At 42.0% G+C, this 23,105-nt stretch overlaps 1 protein-coding gene across 1 annotated transcript in view; it reads left to right on the forward strand.

The window, feature by feature from the left end:
* Positions 1 to 2,718: 2,718 nt before the first annotated feature.
* Positions 2,719 to 23,105, forward strand: part of AOAH (acyloxyacyl hydrolase) — a gene marked incomplete at its 5' end in the record, with an annotated part of 47,995 nt that continues 27,608 nt past the window's right edge. Inside the window, 8 exons of the mRNA XM_010168896.1 lie at positions 2,719 to 2,789; positions 4,966 to 5,026; positions 5,549 to 5,619; positions 6,821 to 6,869; positions 7,300 to 7,348; positions 9,394 to 9,488; positions 19,050 to 19,141; positions 21,577 to 21,659. Of these exons, the coding sequence (XP_010167198.1) occupies positions 2,719 to 2,789; positions 4,966 to 5,026; positions 5,549 to 5,619; positions 6,821 to 6,869; positions 7,300 to 7,348; positions 9,394 to 9,488; positions 19,050 to 19,141; positions 21,577 to 21,659 (571 nt within the window). The remainder of the gene's footprint in view (positions 2,790 to 4,965; positions 5,027 to 5,548; positions 5,620 to 6,820; positions 6,870 to 7,299; positions 7,349 to 9,393; positions 9,489 to 19,049; positions 19,142 to 21,576; positions 21,660 to 23,105) is intronic.

Consider the following 23,105-nt stretch of genomic DNA (forward strand, 5'->3'; position numbering starts at 1 on the left):
TGGAATATTTCATTGCCACATCCAAATGCCATGTCTGGAGTTTGCTATTCACTGCGCTTCTCCCTCCCAGTCCTGATGCAGCTGTGAACCAGCCAAACACAGTGGCCTTGAGCTCCAGCAGCAACTCAGAACATTAGTACTTTATCAATGTTCTTCTCATAACAAATCCTACACTGAAACTAAAACACAGTTATTCTAATTACTAAGAAGAAAATTAACTCTGTCCTAGCAAAACCGGGACAATCACCCATACCACTTCCAGAGCACCATCGTGCCAAGCATTGCCACCAAAATTAGACAGTCTCCGGGGCTGCAGGATAGTTTTCTTTTGAAACTAACAGAGGTCCAGTCGGCAGCAATTTTCAAATGACTAGCTGAGAAAAAGGTAGGAAAGACTTTATTCTACTTACAGCAAAGGGTAGACTTTAAATGCAGCCCGTGAGCAGAATGAAAGGAGGTTTGTTTTATTTATTTATTTCTTGCAAACCCTGTTGTTTGTCTTTCTAGTGCAGTTTCAGCTCTGGATGCTTTGACTTCAAAGGCTTTTCATGCTGTGACTTAGAACCAAGTGAAAAGCCAGCCAGTCAAGTGAAGACACTGCAGATCTTAGCCTGATGGAAAGATGTAAGAGCTTCTAGTGCTTTTGTAGGCAGTGCTGAGATTAGTCCTGCATGGAGGAGGTGAGGGAAGTGGTTTCTTTCCTCTTTCCAGGAAGGCATCCTAGGTTTGCAAAGCTCTTTGAGAAAAGCCAGCATCCTTCTTGTGTGCCTCTCGTGCTCTCTGCCCACCTGGCCATACATGCATGTGCACACAGAGAGCAAAGGGGAGGTCTGCATCCCTGCCATGCTGCAGGACATAGCCCTGGGCAGCCAGGCTGTCAAGGAGATTAAATACAGGGCTACGGATGGATGGGGAATATCGTGGGGTGGCTGGAGCCGCAGCGATGGGATCAGGTTGATCTTTCAGCTCATGGAAAGGTCCCATTCCCTGCTGGTTTTGGCCAGTTCTATCCACTTTTTTGGCAATTGTGTTATGGTTTCTCCTCCACCAATAGCCTCTCCACCTCATGGTCCACTCTGAGCCCACGTGGCTCCAGCCTTGTCATTTGAGTGTGTTGGGCAGAACTGAAGAGAGTTAACTGGGGGTGGGGGTGCAGGTTTCTTGTCTCCTGTCCCCCTGACTTTCCTCCTTTTTTTCTCCTTTGATTTCTCTGTTGCATCCTTCAGAAGGTGCATTGTCATGGCTCTAGCTCCAGCACAGTGGGGCTCCCCCACAAGACAGCACACTTGCTCATCTTCACCTTGCTGCTTGGTCATTTCAGCGACTGGTGCAAACATTAGCTGCTATCTTTGTCCCGGGGGCTCTCTCCCAACCCTCCTCTCCACACTGAGATCCTGGCCATGACATACTGCTGTGGCTCATCTGCTCTGGGCCATGAGAGACCCTCATCTCCATCACCCCTTGTTACCTGTCCAAGCAGAGACCTTCCTGCCCTCCCTGGAGCTGCCGGGCAGTGCCCTATGCCCCACAGCACCTCTGCCCTGCAGTGCCACCTTGAAGTTCTCCTTCATCACTCAGAGCTTTGTATGCTGGGTTTACTGCCCCTCACGGTGATTAACAGCCTTTCATTTTCCCCTCCTGAGCTGTACCAGCCTTTATCTTCTGTTTTATGTTAGATTTGGGGGTTGTAACCTCATTACAGCAAGGACTCTCTTGGAGGGGGTTTTTTGCATATATAAAGTGTGTAACACAAGGGTACAAGGATAGAGCTTGTAAGTCCTGTAGCAGTATAATTATCCTTCTTTGCATAAAGCTATAAGTATGTCTCAAATGCTCCATATTAACCTGCTGAATGCAGCCTTAGTGTTTAGTTAATTAGTCTGTGCACCAATTAGCCCTCCGTATTTATAGACCACCTGAATGCCCTCAGTCTTTAAAGACCAACTGAACTTAGAGTGAAACCACAATAGCAGCATGTTTTGAGGTTGATGGCCAATGCAATGCAATGTTTGAGCATTGATTAGCAAGATCTCTTTCAGCTTCTGAAGCTTCCTGGTTACCTGGAACCTCAACTGGATTGGCCCATGGTTATGGTCTACCAATGTTGAAAGAGTTTACCCTGCAGCAGCTGTCTTTTACAGCTTGCAGGTCTGACCAAGATAAAGTCAAGTTACGAGACTTCTAGGTAAAAATCCCATTAAAAATCAAGAGTGTTCAATGCACATGCAGGACCCTCCCATTTCTCCTCCCTTTGGGATTGTTCCTGTTCTTCAGCTTATCCCCCCTCCCCAAGCATGCAGAAACCAGCCTTATGGCCCACAGCATGTTGCTTTCACTAGTTTTACACTAAGTGTCAGATACCACCACGTTTATTAAACATGAGAACGGTAATTTTTACAAAGAGTGAAAAAAATAACTTTGGTACATGTGAGGAGACAGTTTCACGGGAGCTTCTTCCTTCCTTTTTAATTTTACAGCTCTTTGACACAAGAGTAGCTGGTTTATAAAATGTTCAGTTGAAATCCTTAAGTTGACTGCTGTGTCAGGTCTAAATCCTCTGGCATATAGAATGATTAATAGATTCATTGGAGTTTTCAGATGTTTCTAGGTAAAAAACCCCCATTATTTAGCTCTGAACTTTACTGACACTGAATATCCCAAGCTACACTGCCTCTATGAACTAATGCATCCATCTTCTTTTATTTTCTTCTCCTCCAGAAGAGCTTCCTGGGGTTCTCAAGTATATGTGCGTTTCCTCTTCTGGATAACCTGTGTGAGAAGATTAAATAGTATGTATAAAGTTTTCAGTCCTTAAGCAGAAACAGAATATGGTACACTTGTTTCTTTCAACTATCATCCTCAGTTAACAAAGCTTCCTAGACTTTACTTCTATTGATTTCCTTCATAAAACCACTGTCCAGGTAGCATAGAGGGAGGTTGCACAGAGTTCAGATAAGTAAGATTCCTTTTTTCAATGCTTAAATTATTTGCATAATTTTAGCGGATCCCAGAGGTCAAATGGGGACACTTAAAGATGTGGCACCTCCAAGAGTCAAGCAAATCTAAAAATAAATCAATATTATCAGCAGTATATTTTGACTGATTTGACTTCCAAGACTAACTTACTCACTGTTTCTGCTCATTTAATTGAAACTATGTCCTGGTTTTGGCTGGGATAGAGCTAATTTTCTTCTTAGTAGCTAGAATAACACTGTGTTTGGGATTTAGTACAGGATTTGGTATGAGAAGAATGTTGATAATATACTGATGTTTTTAGTTGTTGCTAAGAAATCAAGGACTTTTCATCTTTCCATGCTGTGCTAGTGTGCAGGTGCATAAGAAGATGGGTAGGAGCATAGCAAGAGCAATGGACCCAAATTGGCCAATGGGATATTCTATATCATACAATGTCATGCTCAGTATATAGATGAGGCTGGATGAAAGCTCTCTCTCTTTCTTCTGGGATTGTGGTTTCAGGATTTTGTGTCCTCTGGGATCTCTAGTTGGGAAGGGGCTGGGCATTGGTCAGTGCGTGGTGAGCAATTGCACTGTGTGTCACATATTTATATATTATATATTATTATTATTAATTATTATTGTTGTTGTTATTATTGTTATTGTCATTGTTATTATTATTTTATTTTATTTCAGTCATTAAATTGTTCCTATCTCAATCCACGAGCCTCCTGACTTTAACCCCTCCAATTCTCTTCTCCATTCCCTGGAGCAGGGGAGAGTGAGTGAGCGGCTGTGTGGTGTTTAGTTGAGGTCTGGAGTTAAACCATGAGAAACTGCAAATATCAGGACCTTATTTGGAGTTGATTGATTAACAGAAAACATTTCATAAGTGCCTTTGAAATGTAAGTGAGGACAAATAATCTGAGTTTGAGCCCTGTGAGTTAAGGAATCAAATTGTATATCATATGTTGGACCGAATGTGTTCAACTCTTCTGATCTCTTTCTCTCATGCACTCTCTCTCTCACTCTCTTTGTTTTTTTCTTTCTTTTTTCTGTAGCGACAAAAACCATGTTTGTCAGTTGGACTTTTTTAGCTGGTCTGGATCTGTGCCAGTTCCTTGCAACTGAACCTTACCGCAGAGAAGAAGTAGCCCAAAGCAGCACGTGGAAATTATTGGTGACAGACAGAATAAGGGTTACAAGTCCCACCAGGAGTGCATGTCACCTGTCTCCTCTGTATTTTTTCTTATCCTGATGCTCCTGCAGTGTGAGGATTGCACCTATTTGCTCTCTGAGCCAGGTTCAACATCTCTTATGAGTTCAAGAGGTTGGAAAAGCCTGGAAAGAAAACTTTCCAAGGCAAGACATAAGCATAACATTTAAAAAGTGCTGCTTGCTGGGCCATATGTAAAAGGCTACTCAATATAGCTGAGCTAAGCTGTGTCACATAGCCAAAGATATTTTTTGTGTGTATACCTGCAGCCTGGTATGCAAACTGCAAGTCTTCTAGACTGAACACAACAGGAGAGAGACAGCGTAGACTTGAGTGATGAATATGAGAAAGGGTATTTGCCATTTGTTGTTGACAAAAGAAGGAGGTTCGTCTCCATCAGCATAAAGTCCCATTCTGCAGCTCCTTCCCAGCTAGAAGGACTTCTGCCAGGCTGAGTGTAGTATTTATTTCCAAAAATGATAGTTACTTTTACCACAGATTCGATGTTCTAGTGGTTTTTTTGGAGACTGAAGGTTCAACGTTGCAGCCATACACAAGTCCATCAGCCTCAACTCCAGAGCTCAATCAGCAGATATTGAAATAAATCAGAATTTGTTCCTTTGGACAGAATCACTTTGCTTTAGTACTAGCATGGAGCTAAAACTGAATATGGAGCTGCAAATGACATGCCAGCTGTTACCTATTCTGTACACTTTACCTTGGTGTTTTTTTTCTTTCTGAATAGATTCTTTTCCATATATTAACACTGCATTTCTTGGTTTTGTTTTTTACAGTGTCTTAAGAAATAAACTACCTTTTGAAGATTTTGATGGAGATAGATTTAGTACTTTCCCAGTAAGCAAAGCTTTTCCTTTGGTACAGTAATCCCTTGATAATGTGAATGTCTATGGGATTCCTCTTACTTTCTGCAGAACCTTATTCATTCATGTGAAAATAGGTATAGGAGTGAAGTGAATGGAGGGGGTGGGTTTTTTTCATAAAAGGTGGGTTTTTTTCTGGATGAAAAAACAATCATTCATTCATGCCACCTGGGGAGATGCACACATAAAGCTGTGCTCCCTGCAGAAGCAAATTGCTCTGCTGCTGAGTAGTCTGTTTACTGAATTAATAAGAGGTGAAGTAAAGTCATATAAAAAAAATAAAAAAAAACAAATTAAATTGCCAGCTTGTCTTATTTCTGCACCAAAGTGTGCAAGGAGTCATTTATTAAAGCTTAGCAAAGGGACTCTGGCAATGCAACCCATTTACTGGGTTTTATTCCTACACCTTGAGTTAGATTCTCATTTTAGATATTTTAAATTAAAAGTGCAGGAGTAACAATAAACATCCTATCTCTGTGCTTCTCCTGGCTTTCAGACGTTGAGGGGCTATCACTGGCGAGGCAGAGACTGCAACGACAAAAACACCACCGTGTACCCTGGCAGACGGTAAAGCTCTTAATTATTTTAAAACCTTCCTAGTAATTTTGTGTTCTTAAAGAACAAGCTCCATATGAGGTTTTGGCCATAGTCTAACAGAGGACATCACTGCTCGTTGCTTGATTTCACTGTGATGGAGATGAGAGGGGATGATCGAGACCAGGGATGGGGTGCATTAGCATGAGGAGTGTTTCACTGGTTTCTTTCCTTTCTCTGAAGCATCTTCAGTCAAAATTGATCAGACAGACCAAAGGTGGGGAGGGAAATCAAGTTGCTGAGGCTTGCAAACGTTATGCCACTTGAGCCAAGGTGGGTTATGCCTACTTCAGGGAGCAGGAGGGCAAAACAGTGGTTCTTGTGGCAAGCTGCTGAGCTCCAGCATCCAACCCTCATGTTACATTGGTGGAAATATAGTGATAAATATGTGCCCTTCTAAGTGAATATCTTCTAGGTGAACACCTCCCAACTGCCTGAGCATGGACTTCCATGCACACCTGAAATGGAGAGCAGAGCCAGTCATAACAGCGTGGCCTTGAACAAGGTCCCCTGCTCTTGCTATTTTACCCTGTGTTCAAAATACTCTTTCAAAAATAGAGCTCTCCTCTACCATGGGTTTGTTAAGAAGTTATTAAACAGGACTGTTTTTAAAACCTAAATATTAACTGATTTGTGACTAGATAAGCGGAGTTTAAGGGTGTGGGTTTGGAAGAATTACATGCCACCAGCTTGGGCAGCAAACCTGTGTTAGCAGAAATGGGCTTATAGAGTCCATGTGTAGTGCTGGGCTGCATGGATGTGGTCACCCTGTGAAAGAGACCCGAGATAATTATTCTGTGTAACGAGCCAGAGCACATCCTCATTACCCCACACTGGATTTGGAGTGAGTGAACACTTGAAAGCAAGGAAAAGGACAGGGAAAAAAAGGTCTGTTTTCTGCAAAAATCAGCCCCAGTCACTCCACCCCAGTGAATACGCAGACTAAAGGGGTAAATTTCATTCAGCAACTTCCAGCATTAACTTTAAATTAATACTGCATTTTGCTAGGAAAAATTACCCCTCCTGGATTCAAAGGGGGAAAAAACCCCACCCTTCTGTGCAGAAAGGTGAAAACTATTTTATATTCTTAGTGAAAAATGTCAGAAAGGATCTGATTTCCTCAAAATCTTTTGTTTTCTGTAACACTGCATGTCTTTTTGTAACTCTGTTTCAGTCCTGATAACTGGGATGTGAACAGTGACTCTAACTGCAATGGCATATGGGTAAGTAAATGAAGTCACACCTTGTACTTCCTTCCTGATTGCTTCTTCTGTTTTTTCCTTCTTTTAAATTAGTCTGCAAATATTTCTTTTATATTTATTCTGGTTTATTAACTGATTTAGATTACACTTACTTATTTACTGCCTTTGATATTCCAAGTAATAAAACTGTATTTACTAAAAACTAAGGAACCATAGGGGAAGCGGTTATGAGCGAAGTTTGTTTATTGATGCTTATGATTATTTAAATTATAGCTATTAAAATTAATTTCAATGTACACACATACTTATTAAAATAATGTAACAGAAAGCATCATTATCATGATGCAGTGCTTCCTGCAGGCAAACGTTCAAGAAGAACTGAATTCTCAGCCTCTGTTTTGCACTACCATTTTTGAGGCACTAGATAGACACCCCTTCTCTCCTCCAACAGGGCGTAGATCCAGAAGATGGAATTCCCTATGAGGAGAAATTCTGCAAAGGTAAATCTTTACAGTCAATTCAAGAAACCATGTGTCTTTTGTATTAATTTAATAGATATTTTAGTATTTGCATGGTCATTGCCAATGTAGGAGAAAGACAACGGGCTTTACAATTAATGAGAAAGGCAAAATGGCTAATTTTTTCAATTTATTTATTTATTTTTTTTAATTTTGAGGATGGGCAATGATGAAATGTGTAAAGCACAGGCTGCTGGTCATTTCCTGTTAAAAGCCAGCTCAGTTATTAAGTTGAAATATACAGAGCAAGGACTGCAGCAGAGATGTCACCTCTGCATCTTCTGTGGTGCCTGAAGCCTGACCCAGGGGATTCAGGAGAGCAGCTTGATCTCCATGCGTGCCCAGTTTGTCCCATTGCTGCTATTTACTGCGATGATGCCAGTGGTGATGGTGATAATTTTCCAGAGAAGGTGACACAGAATCACTCACAGAATTGCCCAGATTGCAAAAGACCTCTAAGATCATCCAGTCCAGTCATTAACCCAACACTGACAAGTCCCTGACTAACCCCTGTCCCTCAGCACTATGTCTACACGACTCTTCAATCCCTCCAGGGATGGGGACTCCACCACTGCCCTGGGCAACCCCTTCCAATGCATGAGAACCCTTTCAGGAAAGAAATTCTTCCTCAGATCCAATCTCAACTGCCCTTGGTGCAACTTGAGGCCATTTCCTCTTGTCCTGTCACTTGTTCCTTGGTTGAACAGACCAACCCTCACCTCTCTCCACCCTCCTTTCAGAGAGTTGTAGAGAGCCAGAAGGTCTTCCTTCAACCTCTTTTTCTCCAGGCTCAACAACTCCAGTTCCCTCAGCTGCTCATCATCACACTTGTGCTCCAGACCCTTCCCCAGCTCCGTTGCCCTTCTCTGGACACGCTCCAGCACCTCCATGTCCTTCATGGAGTGAGGGGCCCAAAACTGAACCCAGCACTCAAGGTGCAGCCTCACCAATGCTGAGCACAGGGGCACAATCACTTCCCTGGTCCTACTGGCCACACTAGTGCTGATACAGGCCAGGATGCCATTGACCTTCTTGGCCACCTGGGCACTCTGCTGGCTCATGTTCAGCTGCTGTTGACCAACACCCCCAGGTCCCTCTCTGCCCAGCAGCTCTCCAGCCACTCCTCCCCAAGGCTGTCGTGCTGCCGGGGGTTGTTGTGACTGAAGTGCAGGACCTAGCACTTGGCCTTGTTAAACCTCATAGAGTTGACCTCAGCCCATGGATCCAGCCTGTCCAGATCCCTCTGCAGAGCCTTCCTACCCTCAACCAGATCAACACTCCCACCCAGCTTGATGTCATCTGCAAACTGACTGAGGGTACAAAGTGAAACGGTGCCATCAGCTGCTCTCCCCGAGAGCGATGTGGGTGTCTGTGTGCACCCAGACACACAAATAACACCTCTGCTAAGCAGCCACCACTACAGCTGCTGCTCACCTGACCTTACATTTCAATCAGAATCCTCAGGATGAACCATTGCCTGGCAAGACTTTTCAACATTTTTTAGATGAAAGGCTAAGTAACCTTAATTACAAATGCTAAGTAACATTAATGATAAACCAGCTAGATTGTTTTAGCAGAAACTCTTGTGTGAGTAGCACACCCCCCACCCAGTTCTGCTATAAAACGCTTTGAGCAATTTCCTGAGTAAGCCGATTTCCCTAAATGTTTAAGTACTTTTTAAGGCATATTCTATTGGTAGTGAATACAAATGTTGGCTGCACAGCAGAGCCTCTGCTGAAATAACACATCCATCCTCAAATACCACCAGGATTTTTTCTGATTAGTAAGACCTCTCCCTGGTTTTCATGCCCAGTCCCCAGTTGTTTCTCTAGCCACATGCCTGATAGCCAGTTTTTGCTGCAGATGGAGTGAAAAATCCCATTGCAGGTCTGGCCATGAAGAATGGTGTTGTCAGTCACCCCATGACTCCATCAGCTGCCATTGCAGTTGCTCTTTGAGAGTTGCTCTCCAAGCTCTGTTTCAGTTTGCTCTTTCTACTCATGTGACTCACAAAATGCATTTATTAGGTGCAGACTCGCAAGGGGTGGTGCTGTTGGGAGACTCGGCCGGCGCTCACTTCCATATCCCTCCCGAGTGGATGACCATCACACAGATGTCAGCGGTGAGGAATCGTGGTCGGGTTGCCAAAACCACTGCCCCGCTGGTTGCCCTTTGCTTTCTCCTCTGTGCCGCAGGTTGCCAAAAGGAAACAAGTGCAAAATGCCTCATTGCACTGGAATTTATAGTTCTTGTGGTCTCGTGTGTGTCAGTCCCTTCCCACGACTGCTATTCTGAAGATAAAATAACATCGCCCTGTGCTGTCACCGCTCCTCTGACATCTGTGCAATTGGGTCAAGGAAGAGTTTGGCTTCGGTGGCTCAGTGCTGTGCCAGAGACACAAACCAGGACATTTGGCTTTCCACGCACGTGCCTGTGGCTCGAGGAGACCCATGCTCTCTGTGGGGTCAGTCCTGCTGTTACCAGGCTTGTTGGTATGGCTCCTTGCTATGCACGTGTTGCAGAAGTGACCCCGCTGACAGCCCCAGAACATCTGTTTTAGGCAACTGGCCTTGAAATGACATGTCCTGGATTGTTTTCCCTCATCTGTGGCATATATGAAATAGGTTTAGTAACTCCAGTGTTCAGGCTTGAAGGCTCATTGCAAAAATACATCTGCAGGTGTTTGAGGGTCATCCAAGGGTTTATAATGGACTTGTGCTGAAGGGACGAGTTTCTGTAGTGACCATAAAATATCACCCACACACTGATGTCTGCCTTTGGGCATATCCCAGCATTTCCCATTTTCAAACCACAACAAAATGTGCCTGACTGTGGATTATGCTGAGCCTCAGCTGTTGCAGTTCACTGGCATGGAATGAAGTAACTAAGGGGAAAAGATCATTCCAGCAAAGTACAATTAGGGGGTGGAGATAAAGGCACAGGTATGCTCCTGTTCTTCACTGCTGTCTCCTATCCCAAGCTGGTGTCAGTCCCAGGCCAGGGAGGACTGTGTGTTGTCCTTCTCTGCACAAGGGTTTGTTGCACAGGGGTGAGTAGATCATCATTGTCCACCTTCGCTGGTGAAAACCTGCTACTCCTCCACTCGCCTCTGTGGAAGAAGGATATGGACATTTTCTGGAGAGCAATACTAAATGTTAGCAGTTACACTGCTGTTGGAGGTCTGAAATTTTCATATATTTTCCCACTTTTGCTCCCAGAGCTGAGCTGATTTAAATCTTGCAGATTAGCAGTTGTTTTTCTTTGTTAAACTTTTATGAGCAACGATTAGACGAATGACACTGATGACAGAGCTGATGATGAGCATAATAAATTAGCTCTAATGATAATTGAGATTTTCTTGTCTAATAAGGATGGTAATAATAGTGATGGTGATGATGATTATGGCAGCAACACTGGTAGCAGAGCCATACAGGCAAGAATAATTTTAGACTATGTCGGCATTTTATTATCACTGCAATGAAGGTTTAGAAAGTGTTTCTCTTGCTTGAAGCTTCCTGGTCCACTGGTTGGATGGATTGAGGGCTGGTGATGGTGTGCAGAAGCAAGATCAGGAGCTGGAGTGAAGACTATAAAGTGAGTTTTGAAGGCATGTTGTTACTGTCTGATGGGTGTAGAGCAAATTTCACAGGAAGGGAACTGGTGCTGTCTGTGTAAGGCCTAACAAATATATGCTCTTAGTGCTCAACTCCATCTGGCCAGCATGGGGAAGATGAAGGACCGGTTGGAAAGTTGAGAAATGAGCTTCTTTGCTTTGCAGAAAGAGTGAGTCCAGGTTAGAGTTATTGCCCTGCACGGGGGCAAGGAGGGCAGAGAGAGGTGTGTTCACCCTCTGGGCTTTTATAGTGGATGACTCCACTGATAATATATAAAATAAAAGGAGATAAGATATCACTGGAATTTGAGAAGCTAAATACGATGTATAAGTAAAAATGAAGCCTGGACATCACATGCAGACCCAAAGCTTCCACAAGCCAGTCCCAGGGAGATGTCTCTCATGCACCAGTACACGGCAGCAGGGCTGGAGTCTATTCTGAGCCCAGTAGGAAAGGGATGCATTAAGGTATTGCTTAAAATACCACTTACTGGAGCTGACAGAAGAAGGTAAAAGAAGATAGTATAGATAACCTTATGTCACTTCAGACACTGAGCACAGAATCACAGAATGTCATGGATTGGAAGGGACCTTGAAAGATCATCTAGTCCAATCCCCCTGCCGGAGCAGGAACCTAAATGAGATCACACAGGAAGGCATCCAGGCGGGTCTTGAATGTCTCCAGAGAAGGAGACTCCACAACCTCCCTGGGCAGTGTCAGATAGACCTCTGACAGGGGAACATCCCATCCATAGGGAGGTTCTTCAGCTCTGTTGTCTTTAGAGCTTTTGTAGGATTTTTCTTAGAGGAAAACAACTCTATATTCATCATTTCTACTTACAGACAAAAAGGATGTTCATGTGAGACCTTTTTGCTGCACTTGTAGGTAAAGGCAAGGCCGTGCAGGTGACATAATTGCTGGTACAGAGCAGGAGCTACCTGCAGGCTCCTCCGTTACTGTGCCTTTGTCCGGTGGACGAGGGATTTCTGCAGCACAGGTCTGGGCCTCTGCAGGTGAACTGTTGTGTGGATCACAGACTCCTCATTGTGCCATGGTCTCCCCGTTAGGAGGCTGCCTGGTACATGCTGCTGGAGATGCTTGGGCATGCCTTCGCCACCAGAGGAGGTCAGGCAGTGGGGCAGCATTTCAAAGTTGGGAAGTAAAACCAGGTGGCAGGATGCAGACAAGGCATGTGAACCTGGCATGTGACCCTTTGCAAGGAGAGCTGCTTGACAGGAAAGTGCAGCTAGCCCAGCACTTTTGGGTTTTGGCAGCAGGGTTACCTCCCTGAGGACCTGGTTGTCTGGAAGATAATGACCAAGGCTCAGACCCTGGCTGCACATCTTCACTGCCAATGCTGCTGCACTGGCTCCACACATTTGGCTCTTCCCATTTGTCTGAACCATTCACTGCATGATCTCATGTGATGTTCTCAGTTTTACTTGCAAGGTCTTCTACCAGACCAAGCTCCTAAAGGCTGGGCCATGATGGTTTACGCTCAGAAGACCAGGTTCCATTTGCCTATACTTGGGTCATTATTTGTACTGCCTTGGTTTTTAGCTGGGACGGAGCTGGGTTTCTTTTTAGGAGCTAGAATAGCACTGGGTTTTGGTTTCAGCTGGGATTTGTTATGAGAGAGACACTGAGAACATCCCAGTGTTTGCATTTTTGTCGCTGGAAGTGAAGGACTTTGTGTTCTGTCAGTCTACAAGTGCCAGATCTAAGGGGGTGGGTAATATTTAAATGAATCAACTAAATGGGCATTTGGCTCTGCCAGTGGGATACTGCATCTCATATCCCGTCATGGTCAGTATATTAGTGAGGGTCTCTCCCTCTCTTGCTCTCTGGCTTTTGCTCAGGCTCTTGCTCTTCCAGGATTGTGGTTTCGGTTCAGGATTGTCGCTCCTCTGGGATTGTTATCTGGGCTTGGTCGATGGGTGGTGAGCAATGGCACTGGGTATCACTTATTTGCATATTTTATTATTATTATTATTATCATCATTATTATTTGAATATCATTATTCTTTTAAGTTTTCTTTTATTTCAATTATTAAATTGTTCTTATCTCAACCTAGGAGTCTCCTTACCCTTGCCCCTCAATCCTCTCCTTTGTCCCTTGGCAGGGGGGAGTGAGTGAATGGCTGTGCTTGGCTGCTAGCCCAGTGCTAGCCAAATGAAACCACCACAGTACCAATGCAAAGTATATATAAAATTGTATTTTATATATAAAATTTATATTCTGGTCTGGCAGCATTCTGGTCTGGCAGCATTTCAGCATGTATTAATAATGCTGAGGAACTTAAAAAATGGATTATAGCTGCCCAGGACAGAGCAGGGCTGGGCTGAGGACTGTGCAGGGAAATGCAGCCCTCCTACAGCTAGCTGAGCTCTAGGGCACTACCCTGCACAACTGCCCAAGTGCCTGGCATACATGAGATTCAGTATAGGAAAGAACAGGGTCTTTTCTACAACTATTTGCAAGCTTTCCTACCAACCAGGCAAATATAGAGCAGTTAAATATTAATGCAGAGATACAGAGAGTTCAGTCCTATAAACAAACAAGGATCTGTGCTTAATCTCGAAACTTATTTCATTTGCAGCTCACTTTAAGTAAGAAAATCGTTGCCTGAGCACAAAAATTTCTGAGCTAGTTCAGACTTTGTAGCTGCCTCTTCGTTTTTCTTGGCCTCTGTGTCTTGTGTTCTGTGGGTAGAAAGGCAAAAGCAGCAACTTACCCTGCTTCAGAGCTGTGATGTACACTGTTAAATACTGTTGGCAAATGTCCTTCATGTAACAAATTAACTGGCTTCAGTGCTTTTTCAGACTGAGGTCTTCCTCAAGAAGAATTTCTAGGCACACCTAGGGATGGTTTTGTGACCCGAGAGTGTGGAGAATCTATGTCTATCTGGCAAGAAGCATCCTTAATTTAGGACCAGAGCAAGAACTTGAAGGTAGGGCTCTGAGAGGGGAGGATAACACACTAGCCTCGTGTACCTGCTGTTCCCCGATGCTGTCAAACTTGAGACACTTCACTTTGATTCTGCCAAAATTTCTTTGAGAAGACACACAGAAAAATTAGTTTATCAAACAATTTTCTCTGCAGTCAATACTAGAGACAGTTCAAAGCTTTAATTTACATTTCAATGGAATCTCAAGCTTCTATGTAGAAATCCAAATAGGACTTTTCCCCCATCCCCAGGACTTTTGTCAAGGAAAAAGTTGTGTGCCTGTTAATTCATATTAATTAAATGTAATAATTTTTTTTAGTTTAATGCTTTTCTATTTTTTTACATATATATTCTATATATTTCATGTATTTCCTATATTTACCTTTATAGATGTTCACATATACAAGTGTAAAGAAATTTACGCTGGGTAACAATTCAGTGAGCCCTTTTGTTAATCAGCACCACATCAGTGGCAGCTGTTAATTCCTGTTTTAAAGCTAATTATGTGAGGAAATAATTTTTCAGGAGAGATGCTGAGAATTTAGTTAAGAGGCTCTGCAGAATGGTTGCTTCCTCTGATTATGCTGCACATAATCTACCATGTAACGGCGCAGTAATGATGAGTGAGGGAAGAAAGAGAATGTGAATGAGAAATTTCCTCACTGAAGCAGGCTCAGAATGTTATTTGGGTAACTGGATGATCAGTTCACGGGTGGCCAGAAGGGTATTTGGGCTGAACAGCTTTGGAATTCAGATCCTTGCTCCATTGCTTCAAAGACCATTGTTGGGAAGCTGTTACATCAAGTGCTATTTCCGAAGCCTTTACCTATGACACAGTCAGAAATACAGTTATCATCCCTTTTAGAGTATGTTCTTCCCACAAAGAGCATACGGAGACACTACTTGATGTGGAAAGGATCCATCACAAGGTGGACACATCTTTGAAAGCTATAGCTCAGGCATGTTATTTCTCCAGTCAAAAAAAGCCCCAAAAACCACCAAAAAAAACCCCAACCAACCAAACCCCACCCTATGTAGCACTAGGGGAAGTCACAGGTACCTTGATTTTGAACTTTTTGACCAACGTGGTACTGCTGAGTTCCAAAGCCTGTCCTACAAGGATCTAGCTGAGGTGCAGCAATGCAGAGAACATGATGTTGGGACCATCCCAGGATACCTGCCTGCATGTTCCTGCAGAAGCAGCCCAGCACATGGCTCTGTCCTTGACCTTCCATCGCTCCAGTAAACCCCCAAACACCCAGAGTGCAATTAAAGGAAGAGAATTATACAGCTGTAAGAAGGGAATGAGTCAACTCTATGTTGGCTTTCTGCTTGTCAATAGGATTTGGGTTTACCAGGCTTCTCTGCTTTGAAAAGTTTGACCAAGAATTATGCTGAATGTTCATTCCTTCGACCTGAAAATTTGGACACTAGAAATTAAGTATAATGCAGTAGACATGCACTTGATGAGGTTTAGCAAAGCAGAAGAAACACAGGGTGGGTTGGGTTTTTTTTGAAGTGAATGGTTTTTGCGGAAAGCTAATGTTGAAAACACTGATGTGTCTAGCGATGGATATTGTGCTCCTGCTGCTCTGTCCATCTGCTTACAATTGACTTCCAAATAGCTACTAAATGCAGCATTTTTCTGTTATATGCCTGGGATAGAAGCTTACTTTTAAATCTCATTTTTAGAGACAATTTTATCTGGAGATAAAAGCACTGTATTTATAAATGTGCTGGAAATTATACCCTTTCTAAGAAGATGTATTTTAAAACTCTTGGAACTTTATTTCATGCTGAATAAAGAGAAAAATAAACCCCATGTCTATCTGTAATCCAGTAAATATCTATTTGCCCACAAACTCAAGAGGTTCTTAGGTTTCATTAAAGTAACTGTTTCATACTATGTATTTCCTATTAAAAGAATTCAGCATTTCTTTAAATGCAAGTTCAGGATGTCCCAAACACTAATCCCACTGGCTTCTTTTTTTTGCACCACTAGAAAAAAACAAAGAGTTTGATCTGTGAAAATCTTATTAAAAACATTCCCTCTCTCCCCTCTAAATTGAGTGTATCGCAGGCAGGTTTCTCCCAGCTAGTATTGTGATGACTAAGATGCTGCATTTGGGGGGAAATAAGGTAATAATTTTGCTAATTTCAAACCTATGTCCTTTGCAGCTTTACAGAGCAGAAATGTCATATGTTCTTTTTTAAAAGAGAGGCTGTGCTGTCCTCAAGAGCTCTAAGGCTTGCTTATTTCTAGAAATATTTCTTATTTCTAGAAATATTTCTTATTTCTAGAATAAGAAAGTCATCTGCAGTACTTAATGCTATCACAAGGATTTGAACGTCATTGAAGTCAGTATAAAAACCGAATATTCAATTCCCCTTCAAATTAAGGGATACTTCAGTGCTTTAAGGATTTCTGCAACTGCCATTTCTAAAGGCTTGTACAAGCGTTAGGTTTCCAATGCCTTTTTGTGTCCTGATTTTGAAAATCTCCTGCCATAGCAACCCTGAACCTTCTTCCATTTAAGTTAACTTGGTCCAGTGCCACTCGGTGTGTGTGCATTTAACATCAACTGTGGCTTTGGGGAGACATATTTTCCAGGTAGGACACATCTAGGAGGTGAGTACGTTTCTTTGAAATGAAACCCTTTGAAATTAGAGCATCTGAGGCTAAAATACGGTATTTGGAGCTAGGCTGGAATAGCTTTCTCATTCTCTGCTAAAATCTGGCACGTAGGCTGAAGCATGGTTTCTCAGCCAGAATAGTCTAGAGAATGATATTTAAACAAGGTTGTGCTTAGAGGAGTTTTAAGCTAAAAGTCATCATAGATCCACCTCTAGAGTGGGACACATTTGCATCTGAGACTGAGTGAAATGCAGACTGTTAGGCCATACTTTCCAAACTACATTCCTGCAGAGTCCAAGGTCTAGCATTCTTCTGAATTTTCCATTAACTACTCATCTTCACCCTTTGGTCCTGAAATATCTCCAAAAGTCTGGCTTTAAGTGCTTTGCTGGAACGCTGTCAATGCTAAGCATATACACAGTTTTCAAGTGCAACTATAATTCTGTGTGCAAATGTTCCTTTCCAAATCAATTTGCAACTCAATTAGGTTCTGGCTAATTCATACTTAAGCTAAGTTTGCAGGGTGGGGGTGGGGAATAAAATATTGGAGCTTGTCCAGTGAAAATATTATTCTGGAGTGCTAATGGGAAATCATGAGAGAACTGGTCATAGAATGATTTGTTTTAAAAATATTTAATAATTTTTGAGCTCTTTTTATACTCTTATATGCTGTGACTTATCAGAGTTCATATCTATAATTCGTTCTATGCTCAGTGACTGTTTCAATATTTCTGTCACCTTTAATGAAAAGCTACAAGGAGGCAAATATTACAAAGAGCCAGGCCATATTGTACCCCTCTGCTTCTGCTCATAGCTGTGACTTTGGGTTAAGTGCCTATTTACACATAAAACTATCAGATTTGAAGAAGGTGGATTTGGAAGTTCCCTCCAGTCTTAAAAAAAATAAAAGAAGAAAAGAAAAGAAAAGAAAAGAAAAGAAAAGAAAAGAAAAGAAAAGAAAAGAAAAGAAAAGAAAAGAAAAGAAAAGAAAAGAAAAGAAAAGAAAAGAAGAAAAGAAAAAAAGAAAAGAAGAAAAGAAGTATGTATGTGCAGACACACACAAGGACACACACATATATCTATAAAAGAGAGAGAACAAATTGAAATATAATTAAGCCAGACCCATTTTCACCTCAGTAACTAATGCAAATCTACTGTAAGTGGGTCAAATATGCTGTTACATGCTTTAAAATGACATCTGCTGTGCATTAGGCTGCTCAGAGCTTGGCTTCAGGATTTCTCCCCCATGCAAACCCCCCTTTTCTTGCTGCTCCTCCCCTTTCCCTGCGTCTCCCCCATCCCCTGACAGACAAAACCTGGAGTCATATACTCGAGCATCGTGCCCATTCACCTCAATGATAATTTTGTGGGAGTGAGGACTTGGTGGGGACTACAAGAATTAGCTCTTCTGTGGCACCTCAGTACCCTCCTGGAGAAAGAATTACTCACCTGCTTGCTGTTTATAGCAGTGAGGGTTTAAGGAAACCCTGCAATTTCTTGAAAAGAAAATGAAGCTAATAAATTCCATGGGTTAAACCAACCTGTAAGTTCTCTGATTTTATGTTTTTACTTTCTTTTGGTTACTTCCTTTTGCATCAACAGTTTTTCAGCATAAGCACGCTGGATTTATGCATTTTCTTTATGAGCATACCCTAGACTAGGAGAAGCTGGAAATTTACTCCATGTTCTCATCCTTCTGAGGTGGCACAATTTCTTGAGGCTGGTTTTTTTTTTCATCTTTCACGATTTTTGACACATTCACAAATCAAAGTGGAAACAAACAGGGCACTGTTTTGAACATGCAACATGGCTTGCATCTGCATAGAGGCTTTCAAGGAGGCAGTCACTGAAAAAAAAATAAGAAAGCTTTAGGGACTAATACCAGCAAAAGCAGAGAAGGGCAAAGGTTGCATCTATTTGCGTGGGAAGGTTATGGCAGAACGTGCATTTTTCTCCCTGGTCCCCACTGTGCTTAGGGACCTTTCTGACTCTGACACTTCAATGACAACCCCCAAAATTTGCAGTGAGGACCAGGCAAAGGTTTTTAGAGGGTCAGATGCTCGCAGCTCATCCAGCTGGAGAGGGCAAGGGATCTTCAACTGAATGTGATGTTATCCCTCTGCTATATATGCTGGGGACATCATGTTGTCATTGCCTGTGCCCAAGGAGACCCACCTTTGAACAGGATGGATGGTAGTCTACACCTGCAGCCCATGCTCCACCTCAGGAGGAAGTTTGAGCTCATCCAGAATTAAAGGGTGCCAGGAGATGCAGTTCAGATATCTCCCTGCTTTTCCTTCCTCCATCTCTTTATCTTACAAGAGGAAACTTTTTAAGTATATGAGTAACTAATTACCTCTCCAGCTATAGTTGCAATGGCTGCCGTCCAGCTAACGCTCCAGCTGAGAACTGCTCCAGTTTGCTGAAAGGATTTTTTTGCCTGTGAGGATGAAACCGTGTTGATGATGTAAAAATTTTTCTTTCAGAAATCATTTGCTAATCTCCCAATGGCTTTCACTGACGAGCTTGACTGGCCCCAGTTCTCAGAGATCACTGGATTTCTGAATTCCACCATCGGGTAAGCCAACAGACGGGGTGGACAAGTCATAGCAAGTCTGAACATCCCTCAAAGCAGAGCAAGAAAGAAAAACTGTGCTTGAAAGGAAAGATAAAAATGCTAGTCAGCTCTGATTCTGCACTTTCTAAAATCAAGATCAACACCAGATCTAGGGATTTTGAAAGATCTTCTAAATATACAGGCAATGCACAATACTCTAGCCCAGTCTTCCTGAAATTCAGGGTAGGTTTTAGAGCTGGTCAAGTTGTAATTTAGAAGGAGAAATTAATTAAAAAATAAAACCAAAATTGATTTTTTTCAAAATCCTGGGACAGGGAGAAGGGAAGCATTGCTGAAACTAGCAAAAAAAAATCAGCGTTTTCCTTTTCTTAGCTTTTTTTTTCTTTCTCTCTTCCTCCTATTTCCTTTTTTTGCTTCTGAAACAGCAGAATAAATGGTAACTCCAGGGTTATTTCATGGTGTTCACTTTTTTGGGGCAATCATTCTCCCCCCTGCCTTTTTTTTTTCCTGCATTTAGAGGGAAGTAGCAAAAAAAGAATTGGGAAGTGCCTGTGCCCTAATTTGCTGTGTTACATTGGCTCATGTAGATGGGGAAGGGTTAGATGGAAAAAAAGAAGTGTCTGCCAGAAGGGAAGGAAAGTAAAGTTCAAATACAAAGAAAACATCTTGAAATGCCAGTTTTAACTGTGAAGTAAAAAAAAAAAAAAATATTCATAATTTTGTTAATCATCTTTCCAGCCAGCATGAATAGGCCCTTGACTCCTGGCAGAACTGAAGGGTACAGTCATCAACGGTGCCTGGTCTGGCTTGAGTTTCAGATAATTTTTATTTTCTGTGTCTAAGATTGATCATGAATACAGTGAAATACCAAACCAAGCATGAGTCAAGCCTAAAGAGGTTTTCTACCAGCAGAATTAAAAAGTTGGCAGGATATATTATTTTCCAGGAAAAATGTCTGTTGCACCAAACACTTGTACTTTTTGCTTCCTTTTTTTCTCCCTGTGCAAAAACCAGGATCCCAGCCTCAGCTACATTCACACAGTGGATGCTTTAAGCTGGTATACTACTTGGCAAGCCAACAGAGAAGATCTATGCAGACTTCTCTTTCAGAATCAGCAGCAAAACTGACCTTTCAAAATTTATTACAATGTTCAGCTACTCAATACACAGTATTTAACTGGGCTGTAAAGATCTGGAGTTCACAAGTGAACAGAGCTTAGAATTGACCTTGAAGTTGCCAGTGATAGACCTTGGTTCAGTGTTCAGTTTTTAATCTCTTTTTTAATCCCTTCCACGTCTGGAAGAAAGAAAAAGAAAAAAAATAAAGAAGGACTGTTTAGGAGTTCAAGGTATTTTTAAGAGAAGCAGCACAAAATTCCACACTACAATGGTTAGGTCTGGTGGAGACTGGTAGAAGGAGAGCAGTGGGAGGCTCCCATTTGCTCCGAGCCTGCAGAAATAGAAACACAAACTGATGTGTTTCTTGCCCATCGTTCCCATCTCCCTGATGGGTGAACAGGGACACCACTGTTTAACTAACATCCTTTGACCAAGAAGGTCTGTTTGCTTCTCCTCATCTGCCCACCTGCTCTGCTGAAAACCAAAGAGCTCGGGTGTTCCTTCTGTAGACCATTGTGTGGTGACTGCTTGATGTTATCATGCATTTCTCAGTAGGTAGTTACATTTTATTGCTGGTTTCAAAACTTCTCCTTGTCTTCTGTTTCTCTGCACTCATCTAAGTTTGCTGTTCTTAAGCCCTGGTATTTCGGTTATCTGATTCCTTCAGTGTCTAAGTTCAAACACAAGATCAGCAGCCCTGATAAAGATGACCAGGTACTCACAGCTGAGAGCGTGGTCTTCTCATCAGCTTCCCTTTGGGCTGTTATCCTTCTCATTTGCATTTTCATTTTTTTTTTCAGATATGCAAAATAAAGAAAAAAAAAACCAATCCAATCACAGTCGTGCATTACCTGTTTTCAGATCAATCCATCCAAGATTTATGACATTGGGAAATGAATGCCCTGCCAATATTTCTTCTCTTTTATTTACTGTTCCATAACAACCAATTGAAAAGTCAATTACTGAGCAATCAGCAGGATTGTTTTGATAAATGATGTATGACAAAAAGGTTTTTAAACACCTTATGAGAAAAAAAAAAAAAGAAAAAGAAAAGATAAAAGCATCCTGGATGGAACAATTTCAGAGACACTCTCCATCAGTTTAGAGTTTCCAAGAATATCTTGGCTTCGATTTTAGGTCACCCTGTTCAAGATGAAAAAATTTATGACCACAAAAAGAGAGATGGTGAAATAGAAGTGTATACATAACTGGGGCACAGGGTTGTTCAGAGATGAGAACATACTTCATTTTTAATAGCTGTGTTTTCATCCATGTCATATGAGTTTAGCAGCTTGCATTTTCTCATTTTATTTCAGAGGTTGGACAGACTCTCTGTATCTACGTTTACGCAGGAGAAATCGCTGTAATCACAGAGACTTACAGAACATTTCCCAAAATGGTATGTTAAGATCTTTCACTTTTTTTTTTTTTTCTTTTTAACCTTACTAGTCTGATACATTGATGAACATATTTCAGAAAAAAAAAAAAAAAAAAAAAAGAGAAACCCTTTCCTAATTGCACATGTGTCTTATGGAAAAATGGACAGCAGAGCTCATTAAAGTCCGTGTCTTCTGGCTCTGAGTAGGGAGGTGTGTGTGCTTGGTCATTTTTCTCCATGCATTGACTAAAATTTCCATTGAACAAAAAACATTGTAGCTCTACTAGTTGTTTTTTTTGACCATGGCTAAAAAGGGGGATTTAGAGGGATGTTGGTAGTGATGGAGCTAAAAGTGTATATGCAGCAGACTTAAACCATCTAGAATTAAGGAAAATGTCTTGCACAGTACCTCATGGGAAACGTTTTTGTACAGTAAAGAAGAGGAAGATTAATACAAGATCAGCAGCCCTGATAAAGATGACGAGGTACTCACAGCTGAGAGTGTGGTCTTCTCATCAGCTTCCCTTTGGGCTGTTATCCTTCTCATTTGCATTTTCATTTTTTTTTTCAGACAAAATTAAGGAAAAAAACAATCCAATCACAGTTGTGCATAACCTGTTTTCAGATATTTCTTATTCCTTAATACAAGAAATAAGAGGTGCCTAGAGAACCAGCTAAGCAGGGAAGAGCAGTGGGTTTGAGAGAGGAGCCTCATGCATTCCTCCTGAGGCTAACGCTGCTTCACTTTTGGAGTGGTGACCTTAGAGTAGGCCAAGGTGCATGCTCGATGGCATCTGTGAGTGATTCAAAATTGCAGAGCATTAACCACCCTGAAGTGGGACACATCCTTACACAGGAGTAATTTGGATGAGCTTGGGAACAGCAGTGACAGCTCTTGCAGCAAATACAGTTGTAGAAGACACATTTTACCTTGGCAAATGTCAGAGCTCGTAATGAGACTCTTGTCTATAAGCTACTGGTTCATCAGCCAGAGGTGGTGGAGGGAGAGAGGCATTGGGGTACAAAGGGGAATTTCAAGGAACATCCAGGAATGTAGGACATAGCTGGAAAAAGACTAAGGAGGTTGCAAGGTGCAGCACGCACAGCATTTTCTCTAGAGACAGGGAGACAGTCCTTCCTCACATAAACCACTGATAATACCTCTGAATTTGGTCTTCTTTGCCTAAGAACGACCGACTTTGGTGGGAATAGATACAAAGAAGGGCTTTGGGGAAAATTAGGGCAATGGAGACTTCTGAAGGAATGTTAAGACACCTTGGCAACTGAGTAAAGCAAAAATTAAAAGGGATTACGGTTTTGAATCCTTTCGAGGCATAAACACCAGGGAGTGGGACGAATGGTTTAAACTAAAGGATAGTTCTGGTACATGAACATGTGTTTTCATTAATCTTACCTTTGTTTGGAGGGGGAATTTAAAAAAGGTTACTATCAAGGAGTGAAAACCTT

Source organism: Antrostomus carolinensis, unplaced genomic scaffold (assembly GCF_000700745.2).
Source record: "Antrostomus carolinensis isolate BGI_N321 unplaced genomic scaffold, ASM70074v2 scaffold10525, whole genome shotgun sequence".
NCBI classification, from domain to species: Eukaryota; Metazoa; Chordata; class Aves; order Caprimulgiformes; family Caprimulgidae; genus Antrostomus; species Antrostomus carolinensis.